General features: G+C 40.9%; 1 protein-coding gene across 2 annotated transcripts in view; it reads right to left on the minus strand.

Annotated features, from left to right (window-relative positions):
* camkmt (calmodulin-lysine N-methyltransferase) overlaps nt 1-20573 on the minus strand; it is a 102912-nt gene that overhangs the window by 14210 nt on the left and 68129 nt on the right. For both annotated transcript variants that reach the window (XM_054600163.1, XM_054600162.1), the window contains 5 exons: nt 17906-17966; nt 16356-16407; nt 12827-12890; nt 8667-8733; nt 6520-6594 (listed from right to left, as the gene is read on the minus strand). In XM_054600163.1, the coding sequence (XP_054456138.1) occupies nt 6520-6594; nt 8667-8733; nt 12827-12890; nt 16356-16407; nt 17906-17966 (319 nt within the window). The remainder of the gene's footprint in view (nt 1-6519; nt 6595-8666; nt 8734-12826; nt 12891-16355; nt 16408-17905; nt 17967-20573) is intronic.

Consider the following 20573-nt stretch of genomic DNA (forward strand, 5'->3'; position numbering starts at 1 on the left):
ACAGCTGAAACACACAGGCGCACACACACACACTAACACACACTAACACACACTCTGAGGGCATAGGAAGGACATCATGTCATTAAGATGGCAAACAAAAAAAGAACCACAGCCTATGCTGATGAAAACTTTTCCTTTAAATATGTCTACAACTACTGACACTACAACATTGTGACATGACAAATCAAGTCACATAAAGTAATCATAACAAAAATCATTAATATAAGTCATATACTGCAAGTCATTTAGGAAAAAATCCAAAGTTTAAGTTTATTATCGCAAGGGCTAGAATTCACAATTTCAACAAAAACAGGGCAAATAAATGTTATGGAACACAGAAAACATGGTACAAATGCCCAAATAATTTGTAAGATACACCAATCAAGAGGGCAAGACAATAAGGAGTGGAATCTGAAAAATTATCTAAGATTTAAATGGAAAGAAAATCACCACTGCTTTAAAGCTGGGCCACATTAGGTTGCATGCCAATTGGCAGTATTTGCCTTCCGATCATATAGTGTATCTGCCCATCTTATATCACTGGTGGTTAATTATTACCTCTGCATGGAAAATAATGTGAATGCTCATGTGTGTGCGTGCTGGCGTATGTGAGTGAGTGTGAAACTCTGTGTCTGTCCACAGCTAATCTCGCATTCTGCTGCAGCTAACTGCATAGTATTTTGGTGCCCAGTTATGGCTGCATGCTAAAGGACCTCTCGTTGTTGTGGTGACACATCTCAAAACATATTTTATTGACAGTTTATTCCAGTGACAAAACAGCTGAATGCATCCCAGAACCCCAGTTGCTACTCTTCGGCCAGAGACCCAGTTGGGGAACCAACAAGACTGTATGTCTATGTGGAAAACAGTTGCTGGACTGTGTTTATGGCTATCAGGTAACGGCTAACAGGTCAAGTATCTACACCCATAGGGTTTTTTGGGTTGTTTTCATTGAATCACACAATACAGCAGTGGTCGTTACTCTACTCAATGCACATTTCTCGTTTAATTTTGACATAATTAGTGCTACCGACACAATAAATAATTCTGCATTTTTGGATATTTAAGAGTTTTGTTAGTTAGAAGAGGTAGTGGTGATTGCCAATCAGAGGAATGTCTCTTAGTCTATTACACTGTTTGGTTGGGAGTCACAGTATAATAAGTAAATAATGACAGTGTAATACTCATGGACTCTCAAATTGAATGGAGTCCCCCTGAAGTCGCTTCTGATGCCCCCAGACCGTCAAAGACCTATTGTCTCACGCTGACCCCTCCCACCCAGAACAGCCCTGCGAACTCAGGTCAAAATTGACTGGAGGTCAAAGGTAACAAAACGTGCCTTTGTGTGTGTGTGTGTGTGTGTGTGTGTGTGTGTGTGTGTGTGTGTGAGGGCGTTGCTCCTATATTTGTCTGCTTACACACGTATGTGAACATACAGGATGTCCTCAAGGCTAAAAGGGTGAGCCCGTGGAAACACATGACATCATCCATTAAGCGTGGACATTTAAGGGTTAATATGCAAGTTTATTTTTATTTATACCAGGTTCTTCAAATGTATTACCTAACAATTTATTTCAGGTTTTACGACACTAGCATACTTATGTCATATATATGTTCATTTCAGAATGTGTCTGTCTGTTTTATATCAAAAATGATCTGTCTATCATCAAAATCAGCTCAGAATTGTTTTACCAAACTTTCTCTTAAATGTCAAAACCTTGTCGCGATTAGTCAGTAAACAATATCCCTTTGAGTATGATTCCAGTTTTCTGTGAATTTCGTTGACATGTATTTTTTTGATTTCAGATTATTAATCCCAGTCCATCCAGGAAACTCTTACTACACGTAATGTCATGTGGGAAAACAAGAATAAGCCATTTAAGATTGGAGTAGTAAACTTGTTTGACCGTGTAAACAAAAAGAAACAAAACAACACACACAAACAATGGAGTGTGTTAACCCATATCCTCTTAAAAATGTATTTAATACCAAAACTATCATGCAGCACTATGCTGGTTTCACTCTTTCATCCTATTAAGCGGTACAAGGATGTTTGTGTGTAGTTGAAAGTCTTAGAAGGCGACTTCCACTTTTCTTGGCAAAGACACAAAGTGTGCCTCTAAGAATATATTTGTTGAAGTGGTAAAAGGCTGGACACCTCTTGTTTTTTGTTCTTATATATTCAAATTGAATCTAAAATCATTTAACATACCATTGAGATCAGATTTTTTGTGGGCAAAAATTAAGGCAATTCTTACTGCAACTCAAAAATGTTATTAACACCAGTACTGCAACTACAACCTGAATGAGATCTAACCAACAGATAAATCAAAAAATGTGTCACTGACACAGTTTAGCCCTGATAACACAAAGGGGTCTACATATTTAGTAAACTGTCTTTTTCATTTCTTTTAAAAAATCGAATTTTCTCATTACTTTAGTGTGGTTAAAAATGTCCAATAGCCCTCTGACAAATATTTTAATCATCTTAATTTGAAGTCATACGGTATTTAGAACAAGTGCTGCTGTAGAAGATGCCTACATTTGGCAAATAAAAATGAAAAAGAAGTCTGCAATTCTGAGGAAAATTATATGATGGAAACAGATAAAAGACATTCACAATTATGATTCTAAGAGGGAGACAGAAATCTTCCTCTTAGAATCATAATTGTCGATAACACCGAAAAAACAAGAAATGCATTAAATCAAGCCTTAACCACAATTATAATAATTGAAATGACTTGATCCAATAATTTGTTTGACAGAACAATATTGACTAAATTTGTATCAGCGATGTGATATTGACTTACAGAATCTAATGAAGCATTAACCTTGACTTAAGATCTTCCAGAATTGACCCCGTTCTGATCAATAATGCAGATGAAAGTAAAGAATGGCAAAGCCCAAAAGAGGGTGAGGGTGTTTTTGTAAAATAAATTAAACATAAATGATAAAAACAATGTTTCTCAAATACAACAGACTGCCATTACATATTTCTGACCAGCCCAGACTGGTGCTATTGTGCTAAGTCATCACATCCAGATTTTAGCAGTGATGTGTTTGTGTTTGTATGTGGAGAACCAACAATGTTCCATCCAGTTAACTGACAGTCAGCTCTAAAGTGAAACACAAAAAAGGTGTCCATCAAAATTTGCACGCTTGGATTTATGCAAATGACATAGATACAGTGCAAAAAATAGATCAAATGCACACAGGCACAAACTAACACACACATAAACAGGGCTTTATCTCAGAGCCCACACATGGACAGCTTTTGGAGAAAGCAGACATGCCAACATCCCAGCCAAGGATCCTCTGCCACACACATGCCCACTGCAGGAATCCCTCGCTCTGCCTGAATCTCGCACTGTCTCTCTCTCTCTCACACACACACACACACACACACACACACACACACACACACACACACACACACACACACACACACACACACACACACACACACACACACACACACACACACACACACACACACACACACACACGTGTGGAGGCACACGTCTTTCTCTCTTTCTCTCTGTGAATCAACTAGTTGAAAATTCTTAACAATCTACCCCTTCTATTCTATTCTCATTTAACATTCTAGAGTCAAGAAATACGCCAATAGTGTTTGTTTCAAAGGTTTCACTGCTCGAAACAAGGATTTACCTATATGTCCATTCTAAGGGTATACACATGGGAAGTTTCAAGGTCCCACAACACAAATTAAAGTTGAATGGCTGTTATGTTGTGATGTCAGAAAAATCATGTGTGTACAACTAAGATTTTTCTCCTTCAGCAGATGAATGTGACAACAGGTCTCTGGTGTCAAACTGTGCACAGTGAAGGTCAAACATTAAGTGAAATAACAACAAGCAAAACACATTTTCTAGTCACTGACTGTAATCCTTCCCTTCACTGTTTTTGCATTTCTTTTGATTTATCTTTTAGCCTCTCGTTCTCTTGATCGTCTACTTGTTTCTTTTCCCCATCTTCTTTTTACCATCCTCCACAGCTCTACTGTGTACTCCACTACTCCTTTTCTTTTTGGTTTGTGGGTTCCATGATCGGTAAAAGTCTCTTAATCTCTGTCTGCAAAGGTAAAAGACGAGAGCAGGATGGTGTTTTTCAAAATTAAAATGAAATATTAACAGAGAAGTGGGTCTGAACCACTCACGACTAAACAGTTCTTCTTTCGCATAATACTCTTCAAGGATAGGCAGGATATTCAAAAGAAGTTGGCACATAATGGACTGCTGATACACAATGTTCCACCAAACTCTTCTCCTTTCCTTGCTCTCCTCCTCTCTTCTGCTCCCCTTCGCTTCCCAGCGGTGGTTCCGCCTCTACCGGTGGGAGCTATAATTAATCGGAGTGGAAGCCGCGCTGTTGACCTTTTCGCAGGTGATCATCACCACGATGCGCCCAGTAATCGGTCAGCCATCACTCTTCAACCATCACCACTGCAATTATCACACAGTCACTCACTCACATACACGCGCGGAAAAGATGGCACCACAGAGAAAGAAAAAAAAAAGAACATCTTACAGCACACCCACCGCACAGACCCCATGACTAAAGCATGCATCTGCTGAGAAGAACCTGAAATAAATTCACATGCAATTTACTCTGTTCTCACACCGTCTGCTTCTGTCTATCGTACACACATGTGCATACACACTAGTCCGCTGTAAAATATCCTCTATTAGCTGCCGGCTCTCTTTCTCTCTCTGGGTGCTGTACCTGACTATTACCTGTAATGACCGTGACATTACAATAATGATAACAGCGTTTGCTAATGCTGCACTTAGCACACATGCACACACTTGTGCGGATAGACTCACACTCACACACACACACACACACACACACACACACACACACACACACACACACACACACACACACACACACACACACACACACACACACACACAGTACACGGGCTAAATTTGTTCAGTGTTTGTGACGCTGGAAAATAGTCAAGTACTTTCACTTCAACCAACAGCATGTCCATCTTCTCAGTATGTGTGTGTGTGTGTGTGTGTGTGTGTGTGTGTGTGTGTGTGTGTGTGTGTGTGTGTGTGTGTGTGTGTGTGTGTGTGTGTGTGTGTGTGTGTGTGTGCATATGAGAATGTCAGTGTGCAGGCGTGGTGGTAAATGGATGTAAATGCTATAAGAATCTCAGGGTGGATCTCATCTGTCCCTCAACTACATCAGTGAGCTCCACCAGAAAGTAAGGTTCTTCAAAGTGTTGCTTTCATTGTCCGACAATACCAGAAAAAGGTCAGCAGTTTTCCTCTCCTGCTAAAACACTCACACACATAGTCCCTCTCTATGATCTGCGTGAACTCCTCCCACGCCTGCACACCCTCTGGTCTACCTATCTGTCTGCTGATTTTAAGGTCTGCTCCATGTGTCAACCTCCTAAAAGTTTTCTACATCACCACCCGCATGAGCATTGGAGTACCCACAGCAGGACCCCAAGATGCACTGAATCACAGCTAAAGATTTTAGCTATCATAACTCACTTGTATTGGAGCCGAGGACTAGCCTGGTTGGTGGGCACAACTTCAGTTTTTCTTTAAATGCTAATAATTTACATTTTTTAAAACTTAACATCCTACATTTCTGTCAATACATTTTTTTTTCAAATGTTGATATGCTCATGTCTCCATGATAAAGAGAATGTTTATTTTTTCTCTATTAAATAGTGCAGGTGTGTACTGACTGGGACCAAGATGCAGTAAATGCAATGAGCAGGGTCTACTTACCCTTTTGTTTACCATTACAGACCTATGTGCATGTGTTTGTGTCAGTGAGTGTGTGTGTGTGTGTGTGTGTCAGTGTGTGTTCGTTTGTGTAAAAGTACAAGTCAAGTTATCACAATATATCCGCTTTGATCGATTTGCTACAAATAATTGAGCAATGCGAACTAAATTGCTTTCACATTATCATTCTTTCTATTCTTCATGTTTTTTTCCAAGGTTTTCACCGCGTACACTACAAATCATGATGCAGTTTACCTCACACGGTACAATTGAGCGTTAAAAGAAAATGTTATTCTCAATTGGCCACAAGATCTACATTTCAATGAACGATAGGCTAATTGTTATGTTTATGTTGCTCTATCTCTCCATTTCCATCTCCATTTCCACTCCTCCCTCCGTCCGCCCTCAACTCTTTCTTTATCTTACCGTGTCTCCTTCCTTGTCAAGGCGCAATTATTTGCAATTTGCCTAAGTCATCCATTTGCTGGGACACCAAGCATGAAAACGAGGCAATTTGGTGTAAAATGGAGGCAGACGGGCATCTGAGCATGTATGCATGTGTGTGTGTACGTGTGTGTGTGTGTGTGTGTGTGTGTGTGTGTGTGTGTGTGTGTGGGGACTAGGTAGGGGAAGGTCCAGGCGCTGGTGGGGGGCCATGCAAGAACTGTCACACATAAGTGAAAATGAATGCCATGAACGCACACACGGAGGTAAATCTGTATGTGTGAGTGTGTGTGTGCGTACCTACCAGTCTGCACACATGACAATGTCAAAGTGACCCTCTAGTGCCGAAATGTCTGAGTCGGAGTCCCACCTCACCACCCTGTAAGCACACACATAAAACAGAAACCAAAGTTTAGTATTTGCAGACCGAGGAAGAAAGCCTGCGTTCATGAAGCTGCACAGCGAGCAGACAGCGGTTTGTCTTCGACCGCTTCCTTTCCCTCTTTTCAACACTTTGAGCTCCCTGACACCCACTGTTCTTCTGCTTCAGTGGAGACTTGGAGAAAGTGTCAGGGAGGGACGACATGTCATCTGTGAGGTAAAGAGAAGGAGCTTCTGACATGACACTTGACATTTATACCATGTGACACACACACACACACACACACACACACACACACACACACACACACACACACACACACACACACACACACACACACACACACACACACACACACACACACACACAATCATAGAACATACATGATGCTATTCAACATCCACACTGTTCTTTCTCCTCTTTCTAAACGCATCGGCAGAGCAGATTTACAATATGAATGTAATGATTAAGAATGCAAAAAGACAGCAAATGCTTTGCACATTACCAAACTACATATACAACCCTATATACACTATAAAAACAGTCTAAAATGAAACAAAAATATATGTATATTGAATTAGGAATACTGAGAACCAATTAAGAAAAGACATTAAATGAAAAGAGGCAGCAAATTTTGAAGGAGCTCATGCTTTCTTTTCCCTCAAGCTCCGACATTTTTTGTTACTTCTTTGGCAAAATCTGTTTTTTGCACTATTAAATATTACAATTTGTTTTTTGTTGTTTTGGTGGGGAGTGAGTCAAATTCTTGCCATTTGCGCAGGAAGTGTCGCTCTGTTTCTACTTCATGTTGATGGCAGAATGGACAGTCTGTTCTCTCTGGGTTGCCAGGTTTGTTTCTCTCCACCAGTCTCAATGGCCAGATGGTTGTTTGTATTTCACGGTTACTGGTCATTCGTGGTGTTCAGAGAATCTGCCACTTGGTATTTTCTGTTCAGTGCTAAACAGGATTGAAGTTTACTTTTTGTAGTAAATTACGAAGTGGCTAAAGTGGTTTTCTTTGGATATAATTTGATTGTTCCAGATAGTGTAACGGTGATACACTGCATACTGTTGCCAGCGTCCTCCTCCATCTCTTTTTCCACACCATTTTCCTTCTCTCTCTCTCTCAGACTGTTAGGCAGAGTGGGGGATTATTAATTAGGCATTATTAACACCCAGTAAACAAAACATTAGGCCCCGCTAGAAACACAATCTCAATTCACGGCAGGAGGTCCCTATACACACACACACACACACACATACACGCACGCATGTGCTCACACCATCACGCGACATGCCCCTCCCTCTCCCTCCCCTTGTCCAATCGCATCGTGCCCTTCGCCCTCTCTTGCGGCGTGGCGATGACAGCGGGCATAATCTGAAAAGAAAACAATCAAAGTAATGTAGCCTAATTATACGTTTATTTTTTCACTCCATCGTCCACTCATGTAAATATGTGCAGGAGGGAGAAACGAAGAGAGAGAGAGAACGAGGGAAGAGGTAGGGGAGCAAAACAGTCAGTCAATGATGAAATACCTTTTTTGAGACGGGGGCAACAATTAGATACGTTTTAGCCCATCCTTGCATATCAGGGATGCATGTGTGTGTGTGCAGGTAGCGGAAAGTCCTCTCATTGGTTTCTCGATCTCTATCAGAGTGAATCATTTTGCTCGGATGCGCATGTATGTACACCAACACACACACATACTCGTAGAACAGATTCATTCTACATTAGCAATGGATATTACAGAATAAGGCTGGTCTTTTGTTGTTCAAAGTAAAGACATAAAAATGAAAAGAATTCCATATTTATTTAAGATAAAAATCAGATTTGATTGTCTTTTAATTTAGTAATTCATAGAATTCATATGTGATTCTTACAAAACACAGTATAAAGATGTGTTGGTCCAAAACATCACTTACAGATATTTGACCAAAGCAGGATTTCCCCTGTTGTCATGTGAAAAATGTCCGCAACTCGTTAGGTTGATGATTAGGTTTGGGTATCTAACATTAAAAACTAAAACATTTTAAGAAAGATAAAGAGCCAAGAAAAAAAAAAGTCTCACCTGGAAGATACTTGTGTTGACCCAAACTTTCCGGCTTGCCTGTTTCTTTCGGCCAGCCCTCGAACATCTGACGCACCACGGTTAAGGATTCATCAAAGACACACATGTCACATCCTCAACTGTATGGCAATGCTTGGAGAGCACATACTATATGAAATAAATGTTAATCTCTATTTGCATACAGTACAACTGGCCAAAGATGTTTACAGTAGATACAAATAATCGTTAAAAATTACTGAATCCTTGCAAATGGGCCTCTAGGGGAATTAATTCAAAATAAGACCACCATATGTAGAATTTGAAGGTTTTTCATCTCTGAAACCACACCCAATCACGGGTGAGGGTTGGGTACATATGTACAGTTACAGTATATACATGTTGACAACATGTTGTCCATCTCACTGTCGTATCACTTTTGCATTTCATTTTAACGTCCATACTCTATTTGCAGAGCATGCACACCAGCCAAGCAGGCTAACTTCCGGTTTAGCCCAATGCTAACTTAAATGAGAATGAGAAAGCAGCTCTTCTAGGCTTTCCAAATGTTAGTGGACCAAATCGGTCAAAATCTGATAATGAAACAAGTCATTTTGGGGGGGGAAATTTATCCACCTTTTTAACTGCCACAACAGTAGCAACAGAGTGGGCCAGCATAGAGCTTAACCACAAGTGTAACTGGAACACGCATGCAGCAACGTATCCTTCACCTCGAATAACACACAGTGTTAGGTTAAAAAAACTAAAAAAGTACAGAGCAAAAGTCTTATGCTGCAGAAGTTACTTTCTGAAACACCGTACTGAGGTTAAAACTGTGTATAACTGGATATCACTCAACGGTTTAATGGTTTGAAATGTTGGTAGGCAACATAGTTGAATACAAAATTTTAAACTCAAATGTTTAAAGGCTATGAACAAAAGAAGATTTGGCCATTTCCAATATACTAAAATAAAAGGAGGGTTAGGGCTAATATGAGGTAAGGAGACAAACAGGGCCGAACCGCTGGTAAAAATGTTTTGACGGCCCACCTGCCATGATGTGTCCAGGTTGCCAGATGGCCAGTAGACCACTGCTAGCTGGCAAACTATTGGCTGTGGTAAAGCTAAATCTCAGATTTAGCTTTACCCGGACTTCAAAGCTTTTGGAGTGGTGTGTGTCATGTTGCAGAAGAGATACATCAAGACCCTTTTGAGTTAAAAATCACATATGGTAGCCACCCACATATAGACAGCAAGAGTGAGCAGAGATGATCTTCAGGGATAGAGAGCCAGCCTGCCGAAGCAGATCACAGCAGCCTCTAGCTGGATCAATGGGAAAGCTTTTAACCACAGATACACAAACTCAAACTGTCCCTCTCGCACACAAAGGCAGGCCGATTGATGTCAAGTTGTCTAGTAATACACTGGCTTGTGGAGTTGCAAAGCAATTCAATTAGGATTTCCTTGTCTTTAAAGCCTGCAAAGAGCTGAGACAAATCCAATCGACAGAGACAGAGAGGGAGAGAGCAGGAATGCGTGATAAGTTGATAGATGGATTGATAGATGGAGAGCTGATCCAAAATCAAAGAGGCCTCCCAGACGCACTTTATTATGTAGGTTAGCACACATTTACATACAGGCGCATTTACACAAGCATAAGCACAGAACACACACACACACACACACACACACATACACACACCCAAGCTGGACACCTGTGCATCAGTGTATTATGCATAGGGATGACAGGGCGAAGAGCAGAGCAGCTTACTGTAATCTCATCAGCAGCACACCACTGGGGGAGAGGTCAGCGCATGCACCAACACACACACACACACGCAGGAATAAAAAGGGAAAAAGTGAAAGAGAGAGAGTGATTTGAGTACTATTGAACATTAAAGTGGAGGAATATTTCCTCCCATCACTTGAAGTAGACATGCATCAATCATTTCAATTGATTTTCAACATCGAGTATTCAAGGTCAGCAGAGTGTCTCCTCTCCACCGTGTGTGTGTGTGTGTGTGTGTCTGTGTGTGTTTCTGCAATAGAAATGAGGTCAACTACTTCTAAGGAAGGGAAAGATCCATTCACTGCATATATCAAAAATCGTTCTATTCACGACTTCTCCTCCCGTATATCTTCTCATCTATTTCACTGTATAAAACGGAGCCATATCACAACCCACTATCGCTTTCTATTGTAACACTGCTAACACAATCAGGGCATGAGAAACAAATCATGGCCATTAGCACAAGGCTAAGACCACCAGCTTCCTAACGGGAGGAAATGCCACAGAGTGTCTGCAGTATGGGACAATTTGTCTGAGCCCAGAACGTATTATTCTTCTCCTTCTCAACCCTCCTCCTCTCTCTTTCTGTGTGTGTTCGATCCATTCTCGCTATGATTTCACTTACAATTCTCTGTGTGTGTTTGTTCTGTGAAACAAAGCAGTCGGTGAATGGTGCATTGTTTGTGAATGTGTGTGTGTTTTACAGGCTCCATAATGTTATTGTTTGGGTCTTATTGTGATCGGTAAAGGAGCATTGTAGCCAGATGAGACAGAGATATTGTAAGCACAGCTAAATATGGAAGTGCCATGTCGGTCAATGGGGAAGAAATGTGTATTTATATTTCCTGCTTCTATGAAACAACTGTAGCAGGGTTTTTGTTTTTTGTTCTTGTCCGTGAATAAATCAAGATCTGGGCGAATGGTAGTAAAAGGAGAAGAATGAAGAAAGAAGATGGGATGAAAAGAGAGGGAAAACAAGAGGCTAAAGGGGGATCAGACATGAAGAGGTGTGCAATGGGTAGAAAAATAAAGGCAAGATGTTTGCAAGCTGACAGAGTTGATCAATAACCCATTCAAAAGAACAAATGTTGGCAAAAAAATAATCTCACCTAAAGATTTGTCCTAAAAACTTAATTATAGGCCTAAACCTTAACCACACAAAACATTTCAAACAAACCTTGATTGTTCCTGATTTTAAAACACTCACCAAGCCCTAACCCTCGCCTTAGCATTAAATGAAGTCTCAAACTAAATCTGACAGGATGGCAATTACTGTGCTCTTAACATGGCATTGTGGGCAGCTAGGATTGGTAGATGCCATGTTGAGCGCTGGTGCCGGGTATTTGTCACTGTGGGTGCCCCATCTGCTGCCTTTTCCTAAAGATAAAAGAGGTGGTTGGCTATTCTTCCTTCACTCCAAGCCAATCTCTGATTTCAAGGCTGAAACACCAAGGTTAGAGCACACTGTATACTTTTGTTTATGACACTGCATACAAGAGACACTGTACAGCAGGGCAACTTGAAAGAAAAGATCATATATGAAATTAACACTTAATCAAGCATAGGGAAATCAAAATACATGCATAATTGATTAGCAATAATAATGGCTTAGATGCAGAAAGTTTAATAGACGATAACAGCTAGGAAAAGGATTTATGACTGATTAAGCACTGTTATTACAACTTATGAGGTTGCTATTATTTTATTGGTGTATATATAAACACATTTGCCTGATCATTAAGTACACCTAGTTTAAAACCTAAAACCAGTCTAACAGTCCTGGAATAAATCTTACCTTCATTGAGGTTAAAATGTTTAGTATTAGTTGAAACTGGATAATTTAGTTTGTGGCATTTGAGTGTATTGTACAGACTGAAAAATAAATTAATTGTATCACTTGTGAAATGTTAAAATTGAACATGTAGAGATGATATATTTCATGGGACGTGTCCGAAAAACCACATGTGCCTTAATCTGTGATTTTGTTTTTATTTACCATGTTAAAAGTAATAAACCACATGTGCGTGTCTGTCAATTTAATACAGTATATGTTAAATCCTGTTACACATGTCATATTAGATGTGAGATTGTTGTCCCTTACTTTCAAACAAAATGTATGTTTTCACTTTTGTAGCCTCTTTGATAGAAATGTACCACACCTTACATGTGCTAAAACCTCATGCCTCTATACGGAAATTAACATGTGATATTTATGCACAGGAATGCACAGCCAAACAACACATTTTCTAACTAAATCCCCCCCCTCCCACAAAAAAAAAGACAAAAGTTGTCACATAAAAAAATTCCATATGAATGCATATAAATAAGTGTGAGCTGGAGGAATGAGGCAGAGAGAAAGAGAGAAAGAGAGTGAGAGAAGACGATGAAAGGATACTCTGAATGGACTTCTCGTTCCCATCTGATAGCAGAACTTCCCTCACGTCAGCACAAATGGCAACCTGAGAAACAGAGAGACGGGAAAGAGACAGAGAAAATGAAACAACATAGAACAAAAGAACAAAAACCAAAAGCACCCTTAGATGAAGCAAACATCTGAACACACACACAATAATGACATAACCATATCTACAAAGCTTCACTCTTGGCAGCCCGGTCCACCGTACTCTCTCTCTCTCTCTCTCTCTCTCTCTCTATTGCTCCCTCTCCTCACTGCCATTTCCCTCTCTATCTTCACCCCATTTTTATGTCTGCATTATTTTAATCATTCAATCAAATCAGTCAATACTTTTATCATTGTGGCTAGCGGTGGGGGCTGCTATCTTGCTATCACTCTGTTCAGTAATTGCATTGTGACAGGGGATGATGGCAAGCGCCGAGCCTTTTCATTTGACGCTGGGTGTTTATCGGGCCGAGCCATCACTCCGTTCGCCGCTGTCACTCTGCACTCGGCTCGCCGGGCCTGCCTGATGCCCTTCATATAACTTTGCGGTGCAGACTGTGAGAGACGAAGAGAAAGAGAGGGAGAGCGAGCGAGACGGGGGACGGATAGGAAGCTTTGTGCTCCGCTGTGTGAGGGAGATATAGATAGAGAGCTGTGTGTGCTTTACTATAACCTCATCATTTCACATTCTCTTTTCTTTGCAGATGCCTTTTTTTTTTTATATCAGAAAGTGTGTGTCAGGCTGTCAATTTCTGTTAAGGAGTGTGTGTGTGTGTGTGTGTGTGTGTGTGTGTGTGTGTGTGTGTGTGTGTGTGTGTGTGTGTGTGTGTGTGTGTGTGTGTGTGTGTGTGTGTGTGTGTGTGTGTGCATATGCCCATGGGTGAGTGTAAGTGCAAGTAGCTATTGTGTTGGTATGCACAAATCCTGTATGGCTGATTCAATGTAATCTTGACTCGTATGGCATATGGAAAATACATGATGTAGCATATCAAGTGTATGAAAATTCCCAAACAGAACACACACACACACACACACACACACACACACACACACACACACACACACACACACACACACACACACACACACACACACACACACACACACGCATGCTTTGACACACATGAACTCACACAGACACACACACATGTTAAGGCCCTGCAGGGGTGAGTGAGGGGGGTCACTGAATGCTGTGCGTCCCACCATCTGCTCAAATAGAGGAAGGGACCTCCGGGCTGAACCCGAGCATCCAGCTGTAAGACCAGGAGCCGCATGCTGCAACAACCCTACACTCTCCAACACCACTATACACACATGCAGAGTCAGGCTCCATCAAATGCTCATAAATGTTTTAATTAAAAATGTGTTATTCAAATGCAAACTCTGTATTTTAATGTTTTCATTATGTTTATTATTGTAACAATGACAATGAATCTCTCATGACCTCAGCAAAGTTGTCATTTAAACCCAAAACATGATGTTTCTGAGTGATTGTCACCTGACCGTGCCTGTAAGGAAGGTGGTGAATGAATGACAAAGAGCAGTGTGTGAGGCAGGCGAGGATATTCAACAACCACAGGAATAAATAATGAAGTGTTCACTCGCACATCAGAGAAAAAAAAAAAGAAGGTGAATGTGGTGTCAGTGACGGATGACGGAGGGATGAGGAGAAGGAGAGGTGTGAAGGAAGGATTCCATCTCAAGCCACCAATGTCAAAACATGGTGTATTGACTGCCAAGAGATAAAACCAGGCTTTCTCTCTCTCACACACTCACACTCACACACACACACACACACACCGCAGAATGGCATCCAGCAGATCGATGGGACACTGACGCCTGCTATGTGGAGGGGCCCTTAAGACCCGGGCTAATAAACCCTATGGCTCACCGACTGAGGTATATCTGAGTGTGTCAGTGTGTGTGTGTGTGTGTGTGTGTGTGTGTGTGTGTGTGTGTGTGTGTGTGTGTGTGTGTGTGTGTGTGTGTGTGTGTGTGTGTGTGAGTGTGTGTAGTGTCAATACAGCTTTCAAGACCCAAGCAAGGACAAACTACTCAGGTGGTCTGATGATTGTGTGAGTGTTCTCATATAAATAATCAAAGAGCATTTTAGCATTAGAGCCGATGGAAAAATGATCTGTTAATCAGAAAAACTAGCTTCACATCTAAACTAGGTATTCTTATTTAATCTAAAATACCTCAAATATAAAATTGTTTGTTAAAAAAAATTGTTTTACCATCAATAACAAACCCTGCATTATTTACACAGTGTTGCAGTATTTAAGGTGTGTTTACAATTACAATTTTCACATTAATCCAACAAACAAGTTGGTAAGCCAGTAGGTGTTGTGGTAATGTCCTATACTTTGTTTTTTGTGATTCAAATTCTTTCTTTAGCCTGGCAATGAAAGAAAATTGGAGCACATTCACAGAGTTTTTTTTTATCTTACCATCGACTCTACTTTAATGACATCTGAAGTTGACGATTAACAATGCTGCTCAGAGCAGTCTTTACTGAGCAGAGAACTCCTTCGCTAAGAGAAAACGTGTGGCTGACCTTATATGGCTAATGTTGTGTTTCATGAATGAGCTTAGTTGAGTCTGTGTTGCTCAATTCAACTTAAAAAGCGGTACAAATACTGTTGCCATATTAACAATTAAGGAATGTGTTTGACCAATATAATTCAAAAGGGAAAGCTAATTAAACCTAATTGACAAAACAAAAAAGAACTTCCATGCTGTAATAAATTAAATGTGTGAATGCGACATGAAGAGTCACAGTCTGCAGGGACGGATCGGCAGAGAAAGTGTTGCCTAGCCTGGAAACTTAGCTTTGTGTTGAATCGCATGAATATTTGTCCCAGTTGATAAACAATGCATCTGAAATTCAAACTCCAGAGTAATCAAGCAATGGACTGGATGCAGTTTTTGTTATTTATATTGTAACCAACTCTTCCTCACCTAGAATCTCAAGGTAGATTGACAGAAGTAGGTACTCAACACAATTGTGATTAGGTTGTAATAATAGATTTTTCATAGATTTAAGAGCAGTTTTAAGCACTTCTAGATGTTGTAAAATACTCTTAGACCACAAACTTGGGAGACTATGGATACAACCTGGACTTTAAGAGTTATTCAACACGTAGGGAGCTAATCAGACGTTCTGTGAATATGGTGGTAAAAGCCGAGGAGATGACATGTGACCTACTGTTAATTTAATGTGGGTAAAGAGTGTGCATGCATACATTTGTGAAGGTACAAAAACACACAGGCACACACGAAGTGAATGATATGTATATGAATAGGTATGAATAGTGTGTGCCCATGCTGTTTGTGTATTGATTGGTGAGGGTCAATTTCATTATAGGAGCCAAACCACTTCTCCCGCAGATATCTGTGTGTGTGTGTGTGTGTGTGTGTGTGTGTGTGTGTGTGTGTGTGTGTGTGTGTGTGTGTGTGTGTGTGTGTGTGTGTGTGTGTGTGTGTGTGTGTGTGTGTGTGTGTGTGTGTGTAGGTGACTTACCATGAGCCCAGCAAGACAAGTCATACCTCCTCCTAACTCACACACTGAACCCCTGAGAGACAGAGAGGGAGAGAGGGAAGAGTGGGAGTGAGATTCACCTTGCTGAGCCAAACCTAGCAGTTTAGCACTAACACACACACACACACACACACACACACACACACACACACACACACACACACACACACACACACACACACACACACACACACACACACACACACACACACACGCATGCTATCATACAAACACATACACATACACACACAGTAAACACAGCAGGGCAAGAAATATCAATTCAACCATCAACCTGAAAGCTGAATACTGAACATTGAGAAGCACAAGCTCAATCAGCGGGAATCTGAGAAAAAACACACACACACACACACACACACACACACACACACACACACACACACACACACACACACACACACACACACACACACACACACACACACACACACACACACACACACACAGTCCTGTAGCTTGCATGCTCAATCAACCCCTCTCTCCATCCTCTTCCTCCTTTCATCTCCCCTTCCCCTCCATCTCTAGCCCTGTCCTCTTTCATCCCTCTCTGCCTCTCTTGCTGACCTTCACCACGCCGCTCTGATCAATACCCCTCTCCTCCTCGCCTCCCGCCTCTTGAATGTTAAAACAGGAAATCAAAGGGTGACGTTCCACCTTGAGTGGAAATCAAAAAGGTGCCTGGGTGCTTTTCAGGGACCCGTGCCGCAGGGCAGGCCAGTGCTCAGCAGACGAGAGCAGGGGAAAGAGCAACACAGGACAACACAGCGTGGAACGGGAAGGAACAGAACGACACGAGTAGCAGGCGTTTAGAGCGGGTCCCTGTCAGATCTGAATCAGAGGGATCCAACACGGGTCCACCATCTGTTCTTACAACAAATGCAATGTTTTCAATTAGTTTGTGCAGGAAGAATAATGGACCTTTTATTGATTTGTAGCATAAAGCGATTTCCTTTCATAGAGGAGGTTTTTTGTGTGAAATCAAACTTAGTAGGAAGTGTGCTATACATGCTGACAAACATCTATCTGACTGTTTCATTTGTTTACGATCCAGTATGTTTCAATATTCAAGCCGGTAAATGTCTTGAGTCATGAAGGCACAAACACATATGTCATTGAATTTTGATGTTGAAACTGTCAAAGAATAATTACAAACTCCTAACACTCAGAATTAGAATAACAATGCTTAAAGGGTTCAACTTAAAAACAACTTTAAAACTTATTTTTGTATTCGTTATAGTATTGTGAAATGTTTATATTATATAGGTGGAGGCTTTAAATAAGCCCAGTGTGCTTTCTGCCTCTTCCTGCACTGTAATATTATTTATCTATGTTATGTTTTTATATTTTTTCAATTGTGCAAATAAACTGAACTAAACAAAACTAAATAAACAAACAAAAAAAAACACTGTGGATTCTGATCTCTGTAATTAATCACAGCTGTTAGTCCTCGCGTTCTCGGTTAAACGATGGAGTCTTCTGACGATGAAGTTAGTAGAAGGAAAATAATAACTCACTTGAACATGTGACGTTTCTGCAGACAGTAGTGAGCCATCACCTCTTCAGACGGCCACACACCTAAATCAGAGAGAGAGAGAGAGGGAGAGTTAGTTAGAGACTCGGTTACCAACTGATCTTTATCCATTTCAGCGACAGATCTTTATTTGCAGGCATTTATAGCAGCACTGATGTGACAAAGTGCTTTGATTCCAGTGTCTCAACATCAAAACACCTTAATATTGATATAAAAACAATAAGTGTTCAGTGAAACATAATTGGATGCATTGTGTTTTGTTTTTTTCCCAGTCTGTGTTCATTTGCTTCTCTTGTGGTTTCCACCTTGCCTGTGATCCAAGGCTTCTCTGTCTCCGTTTGTCTGTCAATCCGTCTGTCTATCCTAAATCCTTGCAACACACTCTCTCATTGGGCACTGTGTATGCAAGTGTGTGTTTGTGTGTGTGTGTGTGTGTGTGTGTGTGTGTGTGTGTGTGTGTGTGTGTGTGTGTGTGTGTGTGTGACAGGGGGTCCGGTGGGTGATAATCACAGCGTGCAGGCCTGTCTGGCTTATCACCTACTGTCAGCCCTTCTCCTTCTACCGTGCATGTAACACACACTGACGCGCACACACACTTGCATACTTGGTGCTATTTTCCCTTTCTCTCTCAACAGACACACACACACACACACACACACACACACACACACACACACACACACACACACACACACACACACACACACACACACACACACACACACACACACACACACACACACACACACACACACACACAAAAACAGACAAACACACATGTTGGCAGTAGAAGAAGTAAACATTCATTTGAATAAAACTTCAGCTTTTCGCTTCTGGCTTTGAACAAGAAGGTTGGGCTCGGCGCCGTCTGTGTGTGTTTGTGTGCGAACGTGCATGTGTGTGTGTGTCTGTTTATGTGAAGGAGTTGTTGAGAAAAGAGAATGAGGGGATATAGAATGAATTGGAGAAAGCAAGCGAGGGAGGGAGACAGATAGAAAATGAGCGAGGTAACGAGAGAAAAACTGGGGAGGGCAGGAGGGAGAGAGGGAGGGAGGAGGAGAGAGAAAAGGTGGTAGTCGATATAATAAGCGGCTTACAGGCGGTCTCTCTTCACCTCATGGGGCAGACATCACTGCTCCCTCACTCTCCCTCTCTGTGTCTATCTCTCTCACTCTCCGTCTCTCTCGCTCTCTCTCCTTTCCCCTCGCTCCGGTCCGCCAAGATTAGCTCAAGCAAGCAGGATTTAATAATGCCTATTGATAAAATGTCCAAATATTCCTTTTCCCCATTAGAAAAAAAAAAAACACACGCTTTCTATGTCTTGGCCTGACAGCACACACGCACACACACACACACACACACACACACACACATACATACACACACAAATACAATGACAGCCAGAGAAGCTATACTGTGTGTCTAGAGAGTGTCAAGACATGTAAGGCTTAAATAAGGTGACATTTTAAATTTCATCTGTTATTCTCCTTCAGCCAGGCACTAGTACGGAAAACTTTACACTGTCAACTGGCACAACGGTCAGCACTGCAATGGTTTTACTTGATGTAGTGTAATACTGGAAACTATCTCAAGATGTGTTGTTTGTTGTTGTCTGCATATATAGTTTCTTTTATCTGACATCTATGGATTAGTATTCTTTGTAATTATAGATATTTTATTCTCAACGAGTATGCGTTTAAAGGATACAGCTGCCGTTATTCTATTTCTTTTTTATGTAGGTCAATAAATCCCATTAAAAAGTTAAAATCCAACAATGCATTAGTTTGTCTCTCAACCTTTTCTGTGGCTATTACCCTAATATTTGTACCTACTGAAGATACAAGTGTCTAATAATGGGTAGCAAATTTAAGGTGGATTTGTTGTGCATTGTAGTTTTTGGAAAACAGTATTTAAATAGGAGGTAATAGTGCATTTGTTAGGGAGTATTTTCAGCCGTGGATTAATAAACATTTGGCGCAAAAAATTTTTATTTATAGCAGCAGAAAGCTGTCATTACCTTTAGCTATATACTGTATATATATATATATATATATATATATATATATATATATATATAAATTTGCACATCAGTCTGCACAATATATACACACTCTTGTCAAGTCCAGGGGCCACTGCAGGTACAGAACAAAGACTAATGTGCAAATTTTGTTACCCTGATAAATATGTATTCACCAATCAGCTCTGTTCTGTTGCAGGAATAAGCATTTATATCAGAGCTTTTTTCAGTCGCTGTTCATCTTCCTGAATAAGTGCATGTGTGGGGTAATGTGTGTCTTAAGCTGCATTCTAATTCTCCCCTTCTTCCTCATCTTTGACCCCTCCTGTTGTGATTGTATGTTCACATGAAATGTAATAGTTTCCCCCATGACACACCTTTGCCCTGTAAAATGACAGTTTAGCCCCTCCCCTCCGTGTCCACAGATGTGTGTCACCATGACACTTGACTTCAAGGGCCGCCCAAAACATCTTGGGCAGATGAACAGTAGAGGGTGGTAATGCAACATTAAACTGGTTGTGATCTGCCACTCAACAACACAAGCAGAGGAATGAAAAAATGATGGCCACCACGCTCTAATCCGTAGCTTCTTTTTCATTTCCATTCTGCTGTTGACTCCTCATGATGTGAACAA

Source organism: Anoplopoma fimbria, chromosome 6, assembly GCF_027596085.1.
Source record: "Anoplopoma fimbria isolate UVic2021 breed Golden Eagle Sablefish chromosome 6, Afim_UVic_2022, whole genome shotgun sequence".
NCBI lineage: Eukaryota > Metazoa > Chordata > Actinopteri > Perciformes > Anoplopomatidae > Anoplopoma > Anoplopoma fimbria.